At 45.3% G+C, this 16,854-nt stretch overlaps 2 protein-coding genes across 5 annotated transcripts; one reads left to right on the forward strand and one right to left on the reverse strand.

Moving 5' to 3' along the window:
• Positions 1 to 1,746: 1,746 nt before the first annotated feature.
• tbc1d24 (TBC1 domain family, member 24) lies at positions 1,747 to 9,343 on the reverse strand. Of its 4 annotated transcripts, XM_085904277.1 has the most exons (8): positions 9,023 to 9,343; positions 8,200 to 8,550; positions 4,428 to 5,497; positions 3,915 to 4,073; positions 3,783 to 3,846; positions 3,619 to 3,714; positions 2,695 to 2,941; positions 1,747 to 2,613 (listed from the first exon to the last, which is right to left on the reverse strand). In XM_085904277.1, exons 3-8 carry the CDS (start codon positions 5,411 to 5,413, stop codon positions 2,459 to 2,461), a joined length of 1,707 nt encoding a protein of 568 aa, XP_085760403.1. In that variant the 5' UTR covers positions 5,414 to 5,497; positions 8,200 to 8,550; positions 9,023 to 9,343; the 3' UTR covers positions 1,747 to 2,458. The 4 variants fall into 4 exon arrangements, with proteins under 4 accessions (XP_085760403.1, XP_085760401.1, XP_085760402.1 ...); XM_085904275.1 differs by lacking the exons at positions 8,200 to 8,550; positions 9,023 to 9,343 and adding an exon at positions 6,263 to 6,340; XM_085904276.1 differs by lacking the exons at positions 8,200 to 8,550; positions 9,023 to 9,343 and adding an exon at positions 6,100 to 6,253.
• On the forward strand, positions 9,202 to 13,404 carry LOC147039308 (alpha-1,6-mannosylglycoprotein 6-beta-N-acetylglucosaminyltransferase B-like). The gene is made up of 11 exons (XM_085904605.1): positions 9,202 to 9,348; positions 9,443 to 9,612; positions 9,684 to 9,815; positions 9,884 to 10,017; positions 10,754 to 10,878; positions 10,975 to 11,130; positions 11,223 to 11,369; positions 11,434 to 11,550; positions 11,610 to 11,684; positions 11,752 to 11,912; positions 11,977 to 13,404. Exons 1-11 carry the CDS (start codon positions 9,202 to 9,204, stop codon positions 12,164 to 12,166), a joined length of 1,554 nt encoding a protein of 517 aa, XP_085760731.1. The 3' UTR covers positions 12,167 to 13,404.
• The last annotated feature ends 3,450 nt before the right edge of the window (positions 13,405 to 16,854 follow it).

Consider the following 16,854-nt stretch of genomic DNA (forward strand, 5'->3'; position numbering starts at 1 on the left):
GTACAGTCCGCTGCAGGCGTCCTTTGGACCGTTTGGAGGCAACATCAGCACAATCCATTAATTTAACAACTTTGACAGTTGTTTTCACAAAAGATGAAGAATATATGCTTATGAATTTTATGACACTTTCTATTATTGTAGCTTTTTTGAGCCACGGATATGAGTAGTGACGTCTTCATTTGTATCTGTATGACTGCATTAAACTGCCCCCTGGTGGCAAAGGCGTGTACAGCAGAAGGAGCAGCACAATGAATTGACTTAACTGAATGAAACCATCTGTCACTACACTGCATGCGTTCACACATATATCCCTGCATTTTGCACTGTTACTTTGCAGTTAGCTGTGACATGCTGCAACGTGGGGCACAGGAGTGAGAGAATTTGTTGACGTGGGGGTGGCTGCTGAGAAATCCCCTCTCCTCCAGGCTCAGAGAGGGGATGGGGAGCTAGTGCGTGCGTCAGAAATTGCATCCTCTTCCTCCATCCTTCCTCCTCTGCAGCCCAGTCAGCACTAGAGACCCCCCCTCCTCCTCCTCCTTGTGTCACGGCAAAGCCCCATCACACGTCACAATTTCACCAGCAGCACAGGCCTTCTTTTTCAAGTGGCTGCAAAATAAAAAACATTTGGATGAACAGAGAAGCCAACATTTGTAGCATGACTGTCCTTGTCAGAGCCTCTGTAAAGGGGAAATGTGACAAATTCTCACAAGGGCATGATGAGGTCACAGTGGTACTCTAAAAGCAACCCCCCCCCCTCTCACATGACACATAACTGCTTCTTAAAGTCTTTATTTTTAAAGGGGGCTAGTAGAGAGAAGAAGCCCATCTAGGGTTAAGCCATAAGCATCTTATTGTAGGGGATGCTGGAAAGCATGTTCTTCATGAGATGCGCCAGACCAACACCCAAAGCAGCAGCTAAATATAGAAGCGCATGCGTGATTAGCAGAATCCTCAATGAAGAGTGCAGCCTTGGCAAGCCAGAGTCAATGGCACTTATCGTAAAGTGGGAATTACGACGCCGCTTTACCATCCCGGACATTACATCTCACAGGATGCATTACGCAGCCACGCCCACTGCAAATGAATTGGCTTTTAATAACAAGTTTTAATACATTGTGTCTTCTATAAGAATGGGGAATGTTTCAATTGTGGTCATTTTGATTCGAATTTCTTATATAAATTATTTTCATCAGTTCATTTCAATACTGTCGCTCACAGACTTTCTCTAGTGTTGCGCAAAAGTATTGCTAAAATAAATGTTCATGTTACAGTGGGTCAAATAATTGTATGAAATGTTGACTTCCTACTTTGTGTTAATGTCAAACCCAACACGTGACACAAATACAAATTCTATTGAAATGAAAAAAAAAAAGGGATTACCAACAGACTGCAAACAGTTGCGGATGCGTGCTGTGTACATAATTTCCAGTTATGCGGTTCAGTCAGTAACTTCCCTATATAGACAACAAAAATAGAGGTGAGTAAATTATTTCCCTCACATGCATATATCTATTTCCATAAAGTGCTATATTAACAATTTAAAAGCATCATTAAGTTTATTAAAATGTTTGCGCATCAAACAAGACTATCTCACTGAAATAAAATTGCAGTACTAACTCGGAGAATGAGTTACGAGCGAGGCACACAAGCAGATACGGATTAAAGGTTTAAATTCCAGGTCAGCTGACCTCAAAAGGCATCTGGCATACTTCAGGGAGTGAAGGAAAGAAAGAAGACCACAAGACAGTCGATTAAGTGCTGTATTATGACATGGAATTCACCTGTGACATTTTATCCACACATATCAAAACTCAAAAAGGTTGCAGAAGTGAGACGATTTCACAAACGGGCCTCGATTCTAGGCCTTTTTTCACAAGGACGGAAAATCCAAACGGTAAGCGGAGGATAGTTAGCATTGCTTTCAAAACAAATAGACATTCATTAAAAAAACAAAAACAAAAATGGCTTGCTTAGCTGTCAGTCTCTCGGCAGCTTTGGCATAATAAACAGTGCAAAACGGCAAGTCTGAAATAACTCATAACAAGCACATCGCTCAAACTAATCCACATGACTATGACATTTGAATCCGGTTTATCTCACATTTACAAAATACTTCATGGTTGCACATTATTTGAGAGAAAACACGACTAACACGGCCATTTTGTTTCGGGAACTGCCACAATCTTGGAAATATCACGACACCAAACGGACATTTAGATTCACGAATTTAATTACTTCCGCTCAAGATGCATACAGCAGGAAAAAAAATAATAATAATAATCTCACATTTTGGACTTTAACAAATACAATCATGGATTGATATTATGAAGGACGGCTGAAGTTGAATTTGGAAAATCTCTGGACGTACGCTTTTATGCCTTTCTGTAATTCACTTGTGGCTTTTATTTGCGAGCAGAGTAGAAGAAGTGCTTTTTGTTACGGAAAAGTAGGCGTGGCATTATGTTGCCATGGTGTCCTGGAAGCCCCACGCTTCCAGCAGGGCCACCTGGAAGCTCTCGGCGCACAGCGGCGGGTTGTCGAACGTCGTGCAGCGGCCGGTACGCCCGTGGTTGAGTTCCGAGTCGATGTAGAGCGCGTTGCCTTCGCCGCCGCCTGATCGGAGAACGCAGATTTACCCAATCTTATATCTGACTTGAAGTGAATCTGGCAAAACATCTGTCGTCTGCCACTCACCAACAATGATGGAGTCAAAGTTCCCAGCCATGAACATGGACGTGTTCCTTGAGTTGAGGTTGAAATGGCGGGCGGACAGGAAGGGCGAAAGCTCGCCGAGCGCCTTCTCTGGCTGCTGCAAATTATCGCCGTCAGAGTTTTGGTTCTCGGAGGGTTCCGTGTCGTCGTGAACTTGATTCTTAACGGCGGAGGCTAACTCCGGGTGACGGATCACCACCCACTCATAGCGCTCCATCTCTGGCTTGAGCTGGCGACAAACAATTTGGATTCAGTCAGGAATTGTCAGTGAGGATATGTGTGTTGAAGAAAACTCATCCTGAGCTACAATAAATAATCATCAAAATAAATCTAATCGCGCAGCACCAGCTAGAAGAGCATATAAGCGTCACAGGTTGACTCGTGCAACCCGATGGTGTCATCTGACGCCAGGATGAAATGAAAGCAGATCAGGTTACAGCTGTTCCGGATCTGCCCACGCTTGAACATGTGTACGCAAGACGAGTGCGCTTGATGGTGTGCACAGCGCTGACAGCGTGGTGAGTAAATAATTCACACTAAAGGGGACATATGAGATATAATAGCCTTTCTATTTTGAGAGCAATAAACTCCCAAATTGCAAAAGACAAATGAGTGGTTTTTTTTTTGTCTAACATGACTAAAAAATTGGCTCCTGAAATTGAGAAGTTTTTTTGGAGCAGCCAATGACGCCGAATTCAAGAGCCTCAAAAACGAATACACAGCACCCTCTGCTGGTCATAATGCGAAAATGCATAGCCAGGCAGGATATTAGCCTCAGACCTTAAAAAAAAAAAAAACTACAATTTAGACATACTACGCAAATAAAATGATTTGTGGCCGCAAAATACTTGTCTTTTTTGCAAAGTGAAGAAAAACAGTTTGTGAAAAGAAGGAAATTCAACTAACCCTAAACACGAAGCATTCCCCTGTGCCAAAGAAGCTCAGCTTGTTGCCTCCCCTCTTGCGTTCTTCCCAGTCGGTAGACAGGAAGGCTCCGCACACCTGAGCCCAAAGAAACGACGGGATGATTCGCTTCATCGTGTTTAACATTGGTTTTTAAACTGCCTTACGTCGCCGTCTGTGGTTCGGATAAGGAGCAGCGTGGGTTCGTAACCTTCGCAATGCTCGTAAAATCTGTGAGAAGAAGTGACGGTTAACCTCCGCTAAAATGTAAAAAAAAAAAAAAAAAAAACTCAGCGTACCTGTTAAGGCTGCAGCCGTGGGTGGAGGTGGTGAAAAGGAGCTGCGGTTGGCACAAAGCGAAGCGTTCGGGGATCCACGACCAAATGTCTCGCATCTCCTTAGCGCTGACGATCTCCGAGGAGAAGGTATCCGGGTTAAGCGCGAGCTGCACGTTCCTCCTGGCGATGCCGAGGGAAGCAAAACAAAAGGAAGCGACGCTTGGTCATCTACTCGCAGTCCTCGTGAGCGCTTTACAACTTTGTAACATATTGAGAAAGGAAAGCAATGAATGGAGATGGGAGAGGTGAGAACCCACCTCAATCTGAACCAGAAGTGGCGGTGAGATGGAAAATATAAAGAACAAGGCAAAAGAACAATTAAGGAGGAAACAAGGAGAGAATGTGAGTCAGGAATACAAAAGAAAAAAATCCTGAGAAGCAAAACCAATAAACAGCTTGAAGCAAGCACACTTGACCTCTTTGTTGAGAACAGAAATACTTTGAAGTGTCAATTAAAAACTCTCACAGTTTTACCTCTTCTGCTTGACAGTGATGCCCTTTTGCTGCAGGGACTTCTCATTGGTGAGCTGAAGCAAGGTGATCTCCTTGCGGCTCAGCAGCCGGATGGAGAAGGCCTTCTCCAGCAGCTTATCGGGCGTAACCACCGAAGCGATTCCTTGGACAAAAGCCTGAATGTCCGACCTGACTTTGCCGGAATCCTGCTGCTGGTCCGCCGTCCCCGCCGCGGCTCCCGCCTTGTGTTTCCGGTAGAACTTGAGTACCGCAATGGCCACGCGGTAGAGAATCTTGTAGCCCTCCACCAGGTAGACGTCTAGGATGCGAACAATGTGACTGAAGGGCAAGTCGCCCAGCACCCATCGCTGCCAGTCCGAGTAGACCTCCATAACATCCCGGGCCGTGGCGACGATCAATTTATGAGCCGGCGCGCAGTACTTGTTGGCCAGGTCCCCGAAAGTCATGCAGCCCGACTCGTAGGCCAGAAAGGTCTGGTCCAGGAGCCGCTTACCCGGCTCGTTGCAAGCCAGTATGCGGCTCACGTGCTCGAAACACTGAGCCTCGTCGGCGCTAAAGTGCAGAAGCAAAGAAGTGACGGCCGGCAGGGAGGGGCAGTGGGAAATGTCGGGAAACTGACCGGCCAGGCAGTTGATGATGCGGTGGGCGGAGCCGACGGCGTCGGCTTTCAGGCAGTAGCGCGGCACGGGGTTACTGTCCACAAAGTCCGGCAGGGGGATATTGGTGGACGGCTTCTTGGCGGCCGCGTTTCCCATGAGGTCTCGATAGACTTCCGCGTCCGGCGTCACCGTACGGCAGGGGATGCTTTTGATCAGCTGCTGGTACACCTCCGCCCGAAGTTTGTGATTCTTGGCCCAGTAACCCTGTCGAGCCATCAGCTTAAACTCTCTCAGGTCCTTGCAGTCCACCTTGGTGGGCCCGCTGCTTTTCTCCAGATCCCCCATTTGGTTGAAGTCCACAAAGGTGCCATAGTCCTCTTGGGCCATGTTGGGAAATCGAGGCTAGAACTTAACGCCTCCTCTACACAGCTGATCACCAGCCTATTCTAGTGAGAGCCCCATGACTTGTCGCTGCAAAGAAAATGGGGGGGGGGGGGGGAGAAATGAACACACAATTTGAGAGCCAAACCAGCCTAATCCAATCGGGTTGCACAAAAACATCTGGGAAAATTAGATCAAATGAATCTGTGCTGTAACTGGAATGCAGCTAAATTTATATTCGTTTTTATATTTTGCCCAGAAATAAACATAAGGCTACAGATATTAAAAAACATTGACAAAAAGCATCAATAAATCTTGCAGTATCCTGGAAATAATTGAAAGAAGGGTCAACCACCTGGTTACACCAACACAAAGCTGCAAAAATGCAATTAAAACATTTTAGGCAATAAAATCCAAACGCGATCCTCATATAATTAGCTAAGGTGCAATAAAAACGAAACTGTCTCATTCATTCTTGTCAAGTTAGCCTTGTTAGCATGAGCTAGCAGCAAGCTGCTCCTGTCAAACTGACAAACTACCAACATTTGAAACGCATAGCAACTTACGCCCTATGCATATACACGCACACACACACAAATCGTGCAAATATCCCGCCGAGACACAAAATAAAACAACTTCGTATAAATGTATCAGCTAACAATTTAGCATCGGCTAACAGAAATGTCACCTACACCCAGCCACACGAATTTACAGAGCGCTTGACGTTTCACATTGACTTGGCAAGAAAACGACTCGAGTGCATCTAAGCCCCGGTGTCAAGAAGCAGCAGATATACGTCTTCAGGAGTGAGAACTTGTCTCGGTGCAGAAAAACGCCGATCTTCCTCCTTCCTACCTGGATGCAGATGTCTTGAGACGTCAAGCGGAATTCATCAAGTCGCCTCGCGCATGCGCAATTGCTCCTAAAAGCTACTTTGCTTCAGGGTCCATTTGTAGTTGCACGAGAAGTTCAAGAGCACATGGACTTTTTTTTTTTTTTTTTTAGATATATTGACTCAATGTTAAGACTTAAGCTCTTCCATACACCTTCCAAAACCAAATGCATTATTCCTCGCGCATAATACAACTTATCTAAGCTACTTGTTTACCTCCAGGCTGTCTAAGTGGATGACAGTTGGACAGGAAGCATCTTAATAAGGCAACAAAAGCTTCCTTTGTGCTCTGGTCAAAGCTACCACCAAGACTAACCAGCCAACACATGACATTTATTACTGATGATTCAATTGTGGAGAACCTCCCCGTGCTACTTGCAACAACTTGCGTCGCACCATGACGTCATTCATTTTAGAATACTATACTGCAAGTCAGTGAATAGAAAGATCATACATCATCCTTGTCAAACGCTAAGTTTATGATTTTTTTTAGACATTTGCGATGAAATGTCATGATTGTGCATGCGTGACGGCGAGCGAGACAGATGGCTTCCAAAGCCAGTAAGCCTTCAGGGCCTAGCTTATGGAGGTTTATACTTGTCAAATCTTTCCGCTCTCACACATGGCATGACATCACGTAGGAGTGAACAAATGCAAAACAACAACTATGCAACTATACAGATGAATAAAAGCAAACATACTTTATGTGATTGGTGCTTGGAGCATCTTGTTGTCATTTCACAGCCCAGACTTGAGTGTGTTTCACAGTCCTGAAAGAAAACTCCGTCCCCCTATAGCGTGGGTTCCATTGTGTGAGTGAAAAGCCCCAGTGCTACAGTGGGTATTGTTTCCCTTAAAAAGGGGAGTCAGGTTACCACGGCAACCACAGGATGCCCACCCATGGGTCGCTAGACAGAGAAAGGGCGCTGCCAGAGAAGGATGTAAAGAGAGCGTCGGCAGACAAAAAAGGACTTTCCAGACCCGACTTCATTTATTTTGCTTGTTTCTGTCTTTTTTTTTTTGTTTTTTTTTTTAAAGTCTGTATGTTTTGCAAACAGGCCTGATGGGAGCCTGGCAGAGGGTAAGCCGATCTCAGGAGGTGTGGCGTGCGTGCATGTGGCTGGTCTATTATAACACAAGTGCTATCCACAATTTGCTGACTTGGCTTTTTTTAAAAATTTTTTATTTCTGCCAAACAGACGAGGCCAGATTATTGGCCAGCCATGCATTTGCATCACATAAATATATAATGAATTGAAAATTTGATCTTGTCTTACACAATGATGCTGTACAATTCGATTGATCCCGTGTTTGGCAGTGAGGCCTGACACCGACAGCTTAAAAAGGAGGTCATGCGTGTTGCACTGCGGCCACGCAGGTAAGACTGAGCATCATCAGATTAATGCTCACAGTTTCCAGATGCAATAGATTTAGCTGCGTTCCGCTCAAATAACTGAATGACTTTATTCGCGCATTACGTTGTAGACAATTTAGTTGATACATGTAAAATTAAATATAATTTTTTCATAAAAAATGATTGTAATTATTTTAATTTCCCTTTCATCACTTAAAAGTGTACTTTGGCTGAAATCTGGGTGTTTTTAAAACAAAACAAAGAGAATTAATTAATTGTTGTATTTTGGTAAAACAGTGTTCTCTTGTGGACACAAAGTACAATTGCAGCTTGAATGAATGATGCTCAAATATTACTTTCTTTTTATACAGTACTATATTTTGTAAGACTATTTATTCCAATAAAAACATTTGAATAATTGCATTTTTTTTTGTATTTAAATGTAATTGTATTTCCATACAAATCAACCAGTAAAATGATTTTATTGAGCTATTATTATTATTATTTTATTGAACTGGGCTGTCAGGATTGAAACGCTCATCTCACCTTGTCTAATGCGTTCCGTAGTGGTTGCCTGGTGCTCTGCCTCGGTGTGTCTGCCTTCACTTTGCTGCTGCAGACATTCTGGGTGCCTCTTGAAATGTCCTCACATGACCCTGCTGGGAGGTCCCCTGCTGACGATCAGGGTACAAAAAGAGGAGCCTATCTTGAGCGTCGTTATCATGGCGTGACGCTGAAGATGAATATTGTTGCAGAATATGTGTTTTGTTGTTTTCAGGTCAGCGAGATCCACGCTTTCGTAGGCTGGCCCTTCGTTTGGAAGCTCTTGGTACTCAGGTGCAGCGGCTGAGCAGAGAGCGAGATGCTACCATGACCTCCGAGGCTCTTCAGATGCTTCTACAGAGGTAATCATAATCATAAAATAATAATAAAAACAATTATTTATGATTATTATTAGCTTTCGACAGGACCAGCAAGGTTTGGCCCGTTTGGTGGAGACGGAGCTAAAGAGAGTTTCCCAGAAACTGGACCAATTCAATCATCATCGCTTGTCTCACGCAACTGAGACACGTGAGAATCACAGAAAACACGTTTTTTTTTTGGGGGGGGGAATTATAATGGATTAAAAAAAATCTTTATCTTCCTAGAAGGGCCCAAAGAAGAATGTGCGGTGCCTGTAGATCCTGCCTATCCGCTATGTGCGGAGAAAGTCGAGGTGACAAAGTCTTTTTTCAAAAAAAACTAGTGTGTACTTCTCATTTTGAAGGAATTCTCATTTATCTTCAAGTTCCTGCAAGCCAAATGGCAGTCAGACCCCTGCTACGCCTTTTACGGTGTGGATGGTACCACCTGCTCCATACTGACTTACCTCAGTCAAATAGAAACCTTCTGCCCGCCTCAACTTGGACGAAACCACTCTTTGCCTCCATGGCATCAAAGACCTCAGCTCTACGCAAAGAAGGTATCGGAATTTCAGTGAGGACTCCACTTGCTTGACATCCCTACACCATTTTGCTGCTTTTCACGCAGGCAACGATAAGGACCACCATGAGTTCACTCTATGACATCATCAGTAACAGCAGCGGCCCGGCATTCGGATTCATGCGCTCCAGAGTGGAAATGATGTCGGAATGCTGGAGACAGGCTTCCCTCAAGATGAGGCAGCAAAACAAGACACATGGATCCCTCATGAGGGTTTGAACATGCTTGTTGTCACTGGTAGAAACAGGGGGGGGGGCGGAGTCACAACGGCTTTCAACTTTTCGATCGTGTTTCTATTGACCTGTAGGTGCTGCTTTACCCCGGCGCTCTCGCTGGGCCTGCAGGCCAACATTTCCAAGCTACGGTGGACACGGGAGGTCCTCTTGGAGAACTGGTCCAGTGGGCAGACCTTAGCGCCTGTTTGACTATCCTGGGTCACGATGTAATCCTCACCACCTCGCAGCACCACCTCCACAGGTGGGCAACCAAAACCTGGCAAATAGAATTTGAACATTTGAAGCAACTGAGCATGTTTGGGGACGGTCCAGACTGATCGGTGCGGCTCCGGGCCGAGGCAGCTGTCCCATCAAGGGGCCCCTGACCTTTGACCTCATCTATACCGACTATCACGGTCTTGCTCACCTACAAGGAGCCATGGGACTGGCTTTCCAGCATTACCGGTAAGTTTTGCTCATTGTTTGTAGTGGAGAAATTATTCTGAACATATGCTTCTAAAATTGTACTTCAGATGCCGCTTCAGGATTCTGGACTCGTTTGGCACCGAACCAGCCTTCAACTTGGCCAGTTATGCACGTGCCCATGGCTTTCAAACACTCTGGGGTAGCTGGGGCCTCCAACCTCTGCAGTACATGACTATGTTCCGTAAGTGTGTATTGTATGTTTCCCTCAGATACTTTCAAGTATTCTCATGGTGAGAAAAAATTGAGATGGAATCCACTGGTGGTCCAGACAGAACTTTCAGTGGAACACCTCGCCCTGTCACCTTTCCTGGCCCGCTGGCAGACGGAGACAAGCTGGATGTGCCGAGATGAGTCGGTTTTCATCCCTCGGCCCGGAACGTGTTTATTTATCCTGCCGAAGGAGAGTTATAGATAGGTGTTAGGTTTAAAGGCCACTTTTTTTTTTTAAATGAAAAAATAAATAAATAAAAGGGGGATAACTTTCACTGTCTCAGCCTACGGGGCAGAAAATACACATATACAATATACATTATATTACGTTTTAGAAGGGTTTAAGCGTGTGCTTCAGATATTGACCACCAGAGGGCGACAAAGCAATTCCAAACATCAATTCACTGTCAATTTGGCAGTGTAAAAGTTTCTGGGTTTGAATCAGTTCTGTTCTGCCCAAACACCACAAATGTTTTTCAACTCGAGTGGCACTTACCCTTTTGCTGGCACATTCCTGCATTTCTTAGGTAAATAGTCATCCCTCAACTCAGTGTGTCAGAGGGAGGCGGCCACTGCGGCTGCCTAAGCAAACAGTCAGAGCTGGATTTCCACTCTTTCCTCCAATCAAATCAATATGTTTGATCACACACTGGACATTCCATTAGGTACATCTGCACAAATCAGAATTCTTCCCTTTTTGTTTGTAGCTCATACACCTGATAACTCCTTCCTGGGCTTTGTAAGCGAGGACGCGGAGAGAGGCCCAGAGTCGGACCTCAGCAGGAAAGAGAAGATTGCCGTCATCTACGGCAAACAAGAGTACATGTGGCAGGTAATGTAAACAGCAATGTACATTTTCTTTTTTTTTTTATTTTGCATGGAAAATAATGCTGTCTCGCTTTTTTTTTTGGGTGTGTGAATATTTCAGGATCTTTCAGAGTATGTAAAAGTAATCAGTGAAGAACTAGAGAGTCACGCTACAGTTTACCAACCTTCTGGACATGTCTCCGCTTTGCCAAGCTATGTCAGAAATCACGGCTTGCTGTCTCAAAAGCAGTTCTTGAAACTTCTCCGCAGAGCCAAGGTCAGACAGCAGCCATTTTTCCACATCGCTTGTCCAATATTGAAGATTAAAGTCAACAGTTAGTAGAGCACATACTCACCCCTCCCCGACAGGTCTTTGTAGGTCTCGGTTTCCCCTACGAGGGTCCGGCGCCCATCGAGGCCATCGCTCTGGGCTGCGTCTTCTTGCAGCCGCGACTCGACCCGCCTCACTCCTCGGACAATAACGACTTCTACAAAAGCAAACCCACAAGTAGAAAGGTATGCGTTGGAATAAAATACAATCAATTCAATTTGAATAAAAATGATCAACTTTGAATCGCAGATCTCCTCCCAGCATCCGTACGCTGAAGAATTCATTGGCAGACCTCACGTGTGGACTGTGGATGTGACCAATGAAACGCGAGTACGGGAAGCCCTCCGTGAAATTCTACGCACAGAGGTAACGCAAAATACTTTTCCATTTACGTGACATGAAATGACATTGCATTGAATTTGCAGGTGAAGCCTCTCGTTCCTCGAGAGTTCTCCTGTGACGGAATGCTGGAACGGGTTCATCATTATATCACACAGCAGGTCAAGTCTTTATTCACCCAGCGGAAATGTTGACATATCATTAATCAGCCCCGATGTGATTTTCCAGAATTTCTGTACTCCATCAATCGTCACGTGGCCGCCGGAAAGCGAGCTAAGGGTGCACGTGGGTCCCCTCGGGGAGTCGTGCGTCAGCGTGTGCGCCCGCGCCTCGCTGGTGTGCGAACCTTCTCAGTTTCACCGCCTCAACAGCCCTGAAGTCTTTGCAAGGTTAGTTCTGATTTTGTTGACCGATGGATTCGATTCGATTTCTCTCTCCATGTCATTTTTGCAGCCTTGCGATCGATTGTTCCAGCCTGGCCCGGGACGTCAATCACATCTTGCCCGCTTACACCCCGTGGGGTCGGCACTGTCGCCTGCAGCGAGAGCCGCTGTTGTTCAGCTGTGCCGGTTCGGACTCTTCTCAGCGCCGCCTGTGTCCGTGCAGAACTTACCAACCTGGACAGGTTGCACTCAGTCCTTAATCCACTTTAGGGCAGTGTTTCAAATCCTTGACACATATTTAAAATCACTGCAGAATGTTTGCTTCATTGTGAAACTCCTCTTTTTTTTGGTCTTTATTTCTGTGTTATACTGCCCCCGGTGGCCATGGTGTGCAAACCAAAATAATCACTCTTGCCTAGATTCATTAATTTGATGTCAAATATAAATTTATTGCTTCTTTGTTAAAAATGAAATAGACGAGAAGAGGATCAGTGAAAGCTGAACTCCACTTTTTTTGCACAATTGCAAATGAATCATACGGGTCACATTTGCATGGTCCTTTGATTCCTGGTGGGCTGTAAATGATGGGCCGGGGCCTCTTCGGAGATATTTTGACAGCCTAAGTGATGAGGCTCATTATGGAAGTGAATCACGGATAACCTCTGGATGCCTTTGGGTGGTCACTGCCATATGAGCGTGATTATATTGTCATATGAAACGCCACTGTCCTGGCTTTGTTTAACTTGCAAGCCCCGCCCCCATCACACTGTTTGTCTTTCCGACACATATTCTGTCAGTCAAGGCCGTTGGGAGATTTTTTAAAAAATGTGAAGATGCCTTCTTCTGTCATTATGAAAGAAATGATAAGGTCCAAGATCCAGGTCATAATAAACCCGAGTGTGATTAATTCTGGCCCGACACGCTGCAGCTGTTTTGGCCAAAGCGGCGTCAACAGATTTCACTCTTTCAAACTGGAACCGACGGGAGACCTTTCCCGGAATTGACATTTATTGGCCAAAGGGGGGGAACCTTTTTTCTCACTGATGCGCTCAGTGCGACGGGAATATATTGTCATAGCGGGATGGAGCAAAACCATGATGTCATCACTGGGCTCCAAAGTGTAAACAATTACTTATGGTCACTTTGTGAATTCTGCTTAATTGTGCAACCAAAAGGAGGAAATCAAGAACATTTTCTATTTTTTTTTTTTTAAACTTGTGAAACTTTATATTAGCCATCTCTGAACAACCATGTTATCCAAGTGCCAGTTTCGTGCCACCTCATCCATGTTGAAATAACCATTAGACGGTGTGAAAATAAGAGATGATTGATGGAGCGAGCCGAAAAGGAAACACCGAGTGAGGTCACGTGCTGACGGACAGCGAGGAATGTTGACGCTCCAGGTTAGCGATTGGAAATTTTACATACAGGATGGGAAGTTTTGAAGGAATGGCTTTTGCTTTACCTTTCACAAAGTTACACTTTGCAGCCAAGAAAAATGAAGGCTCTTCCACAGGATTGCAGGACATTTGCATTCATTAATTCCTGCATAATTGTTTATTAAGAATAAAATCCCAATTTTTGTCTATATGGACTCATGGCAATACTTAAAAAAATGACTGAACCAGAACACGCAAGAAAAAGAAATATGCTGACACGGACAAAAGCCCAATCGGTGTGTTATTTCCGAAAAGGAGATAGCGAGGGAAGAGAGTATTTTAATCCCGTGCATCTGCTCTCGTTAAAAGCTCTTATTGGCGTGCCAAGATTGTAATGAACAACTAAAAAGCTCCTCGATGGAAGCCAATAAAATCTCAGATCCTTACTGCAGGTTGTTTTTTTCTCAAGATGGAGGCCATCATGAGGGAAAAGTGCAACTTGCCTCCCACGAAATCTTTTTTGTCATCTTTCATCCCACACCTCGAAAGTGCCTTCATTTTCTGGAGCCTCATAAATCCAACTCTTATTGTCCCATAAATGGCTCCTTTTGGGGTGGGATTTTTAGTGAGGATGGAGTGGCAATGGGCTGTGCGGCGGGGTGCCGCGGGGGGGCAGCGGCCCCCCCCCACCTTTTGATGTCCTCTCGCTGCAGGCACGCCTGCACATATGCGGCACGGTGCTTACGCCACACACGGCTAGCGCGTTAAAAGCTAGCAAACGGTATTTCTGCTTTCACTCAAGAGTCACAAGATGGCGAGCAGGGTGGTTGGCATTAAAGCGCCGCCGCTTCCTGTGATGTCATAAAAGCCGCCCATGCAGGGGGTCCTTTAAAAGTCTTGTTTCCCCCTCCCTCACGCCTGATCCTGACCTTTTAAAAAGTCAGGAATGAGGCCTTTTTTGTGGTATTAAATTGGAATAACAAGACCTGATGTTTTAATCTGGGTGGTCATGTGTTATTTTTTTTTTTTTTTCTTCATGTGGATTTTATTAACGCGTGATGTCACTTTGGAGTTGGATGACAAACTGAAGGAAAAGTTGGTCCAAGGTGGAGATTTTTTTTTTTTTTAAGGGTAAGATTGACTTCAATCTTTTGCTCTGGCTGGGCCAATTATTATTGGAGAAGATGAGGCAGATGATAGCGACGCAGGCAGCTGGAGGCCGGTTACCACGGCGATGACAGCCGGCAGCCCAGGTGCGCAGGTCCAGGAATGTTTGTGATGCTGCTATCTCTGCAGACAGATGAGGGAGCTACCACAGGTGCGTTGAGGGCGGAAGGGGAGATCTACCACGATAAGGAGGCGGTTGCCACGGCAAAACATCACGGCGGCCATCTTGATTTATTTATTTTTTTTCTCCCAGGACTCCGCCCATGTTTTCTTTTCTTGCACCTGCGAGAGCGCTACAAATGCCGCCTTCTTTTCTTTTCTTCCATTCTCACCTGGGAACATTCCAAGCTAAAGCTCTTCCATCTTTGGGGCGGCATCACTCACCACTTGGTGATAAGCGACACAAAGGGGGCCTTGCTGAAGCCGCGAGACCCGTAAGCGCCGCTGGGTGGAGCGAGAAGTGGAGAGTTCCTCCTCCGCCCCCCCTCTCCTCCTCCCCATTCCCAGGAGTCCTCCATCATTCCCGCTTGGCCGGATGATGACAACCCTGTCAGTGCGGATTAGGGGGGAAAAGTGGCGGGCATCACCTGGGGGCAACGATATAAGCTCCGCTATGACCATCTTGCCTCACTTGAAGCCAATTTGGGGATTTGGAATCAAATGAGAAGATTGAATGAACTTCCAACTTCTTGATGATCGTCTGTCATCAAGTCACAATGAGCAAACATCTGTTTTATTACGTCTAGTGCGCCAAAGCACTTCTTTGACATGACCCCACCAGACAAAAGTGCTACAATGTGTTAAACCAAACAACCCAAAATTGGTTGAAGAGAAGAAAAATATTCTAAAATTCAGAATCTGTGAACTCTTTTTTTTTTTTTTTTCCAGCAGTCATCCCATCCATCATATGGAAAGCATCAAGGCTCATTCCTTCTCTGATTCTAATTTACAATGACGATTCCCGAGTTTTTCTACGACTTGGTCAAATCTGGAAAATTCCTCTTCATCCGTTAAGAATCTGGAACGTGTCATCTGGACTTTTATAACATCCCGCTTTAACGACTCGCCGTATCGCCGTCTCTCTCGATAGAAGCTCTCAGGAGTTAATCGGCGCCGATGGAAGCCTCCGAATGTCACGCCGCCTCTTTGCTAACACGTGCTTTTCAAATTTGAGCGGCTTACATCACCGATGTTTGGGTCGAGGTCTGGTTGTAATTCGCAGGTCAAGGCTAAAAGCGAGAGAGCGAGGGGCCTTTTTTTCCTTTCAACTTTCTTTTTTTTTTCCCCCCAGTCACTTTATATTGCTATTCGATTCATGCACCAAAAACAATTTGACTTGGATTTGAGAAGATTCAGATGGAGCACCGATGAATTGTGGGAGCGAGGCAAATAGGCCGGGGCTCGGGGGGGGCGTTGTGGGTCGATGAGCGGAATTGCGAGGCTGGCACGGAAATGTGTCTTGCTCTTTGCTGGGAGAAAAGGGACCTGGAATTGATTTCATGGAGGAGCGGGACACAGAAGGAAGAAGGAAGACAAAGTGGGTGTGTTTGTTTGTGTGAGGATGAGACAGCGTCCAGTGTGGATTTAGTACGAGGGGGGGGCGGGGTCACACACAATGAAGGAAATAGCACCAGCCAAACGACACAAAGACCAACATTTTCAAGATCACCGATCCAAAACATCTCCTTCAACCTAAATATATTCATTTCAATATATATATTTAGATTCCCAAACAAGTTCAGGTGTTGAGTTCCATGAAACAAAGCTAATAAATTCAATCAATTCATCAGGAGCCAAACAATGTAGTCTCCCGTGCACCACATCAAAGTTTCACCATATAAGCGTGGATTCATCATTACCATACCAGACCACCATTAAACTTACTTTTGATCACACACACACACACATGCTGGAGGGTACTTGAGCACCACCAAGGTAGTTTTGCAAAGTTTTCATCCTCCTCAAGCTTTTATGACATTCAAAAAGTGTCTCTGCAGTTCCTTCGCTGGCTCACTCTCCTTTCAGCCCGCTTGGCACGAGCATCTCTTTTGCGGCGTGCGTCAAGGGAGCTGTCTGCCTTTTTCAAAGGCTTTTGTGTCCAGCTTTTCTTCTCCTTCATTTGGTTTCGCCCCAAAAAAAAAAACGAAAAAAAAAACGTTTTCCCATAGCACGGCTGTCTCACCACCACTAGGGGTTCTTCCATTTCCTTCCATACAGGTATCTTCTGTCAGGAGAGGATATACATAGTGATACATATTTTTTCTATTATTATTTTCAAAATAGTTGTGAGAAGAGATGAAAGGCAGCACGGGCAAACAACGTGCGGCGTGTGGTCCTCGGTGGGGGCCGAGTGACGCCATTTGTTCCTCGCATGTGTTGCGGCGGTGTCCTCACCTCCGGCG

The sequence above is a fragment of the Syngnathus leptorhynchus genome, chromosome 22 (assembly GCF_054491065.1).
Source record: "Syngnathus leptorhynchus isolate UIUO chromosome 22, UIUO_Slep, whole genome shotgun sequence".
Taxonomy (NCBI): domain Eukaryota; kingdom Metazoa; phylum Chordata; class Actinopteri; order Syngnathiformes; family Syngnathidae; genus Syngnathus; species Syngnathus leptorhynchus.

What these genes read in the sequence shown, in the direction of transcription:
- tbc1d24 (XM_085904277.1), bottom strand. Translation starts at nt 5,413, where the DNA reads ATGGCCCAAGAGGACTATGGCACCTTTGTGGACTTCAACCAAATGGGG. An exon ending in CACGGCTGCAGCCTTAACAG is followed by an intron (nt 3,847 to 3,914) that starts GTACGCTGAGTT and finishes TTCTTCTCACAG; the next exon opens with ATTTTACGAGCATTGCGAAG. An exon ending in GGGAATGCTTCGTGTTTAGG is followed by an intron (nt 2,942 to 3,618) that starts GTTAGTTGAATT and finishes GTTTGTCGCCAG; the next exon opens with CTCAAGCCAGAGATGGAGCG.
- LOC147039308 (XM_085904605.1), top strand. Translation starts at nt 9,202, where the DNA reads ATGAGTTCACTCTATGACATCATCAGTAACAGCAGCGGCCCGGCATTC. An exon ending in CACATGGATCCCTCATGAGG is followed by an intron (nt 9,349 to 9,442) that starts GTTTGAACATGC and finishes ATTGACCTGTAG; the next exon opens with GTGCTGCTTTACCCCGGCGC. An exon ending in AACAAGAGTACATGTGGCAG is followed by an intron (nt 10,879 to 10,974) that starts GTAATGTAAACA and finishes TGAATATTTCAG; the next exon opens with GATCTTTCAGAGTATGTAAA.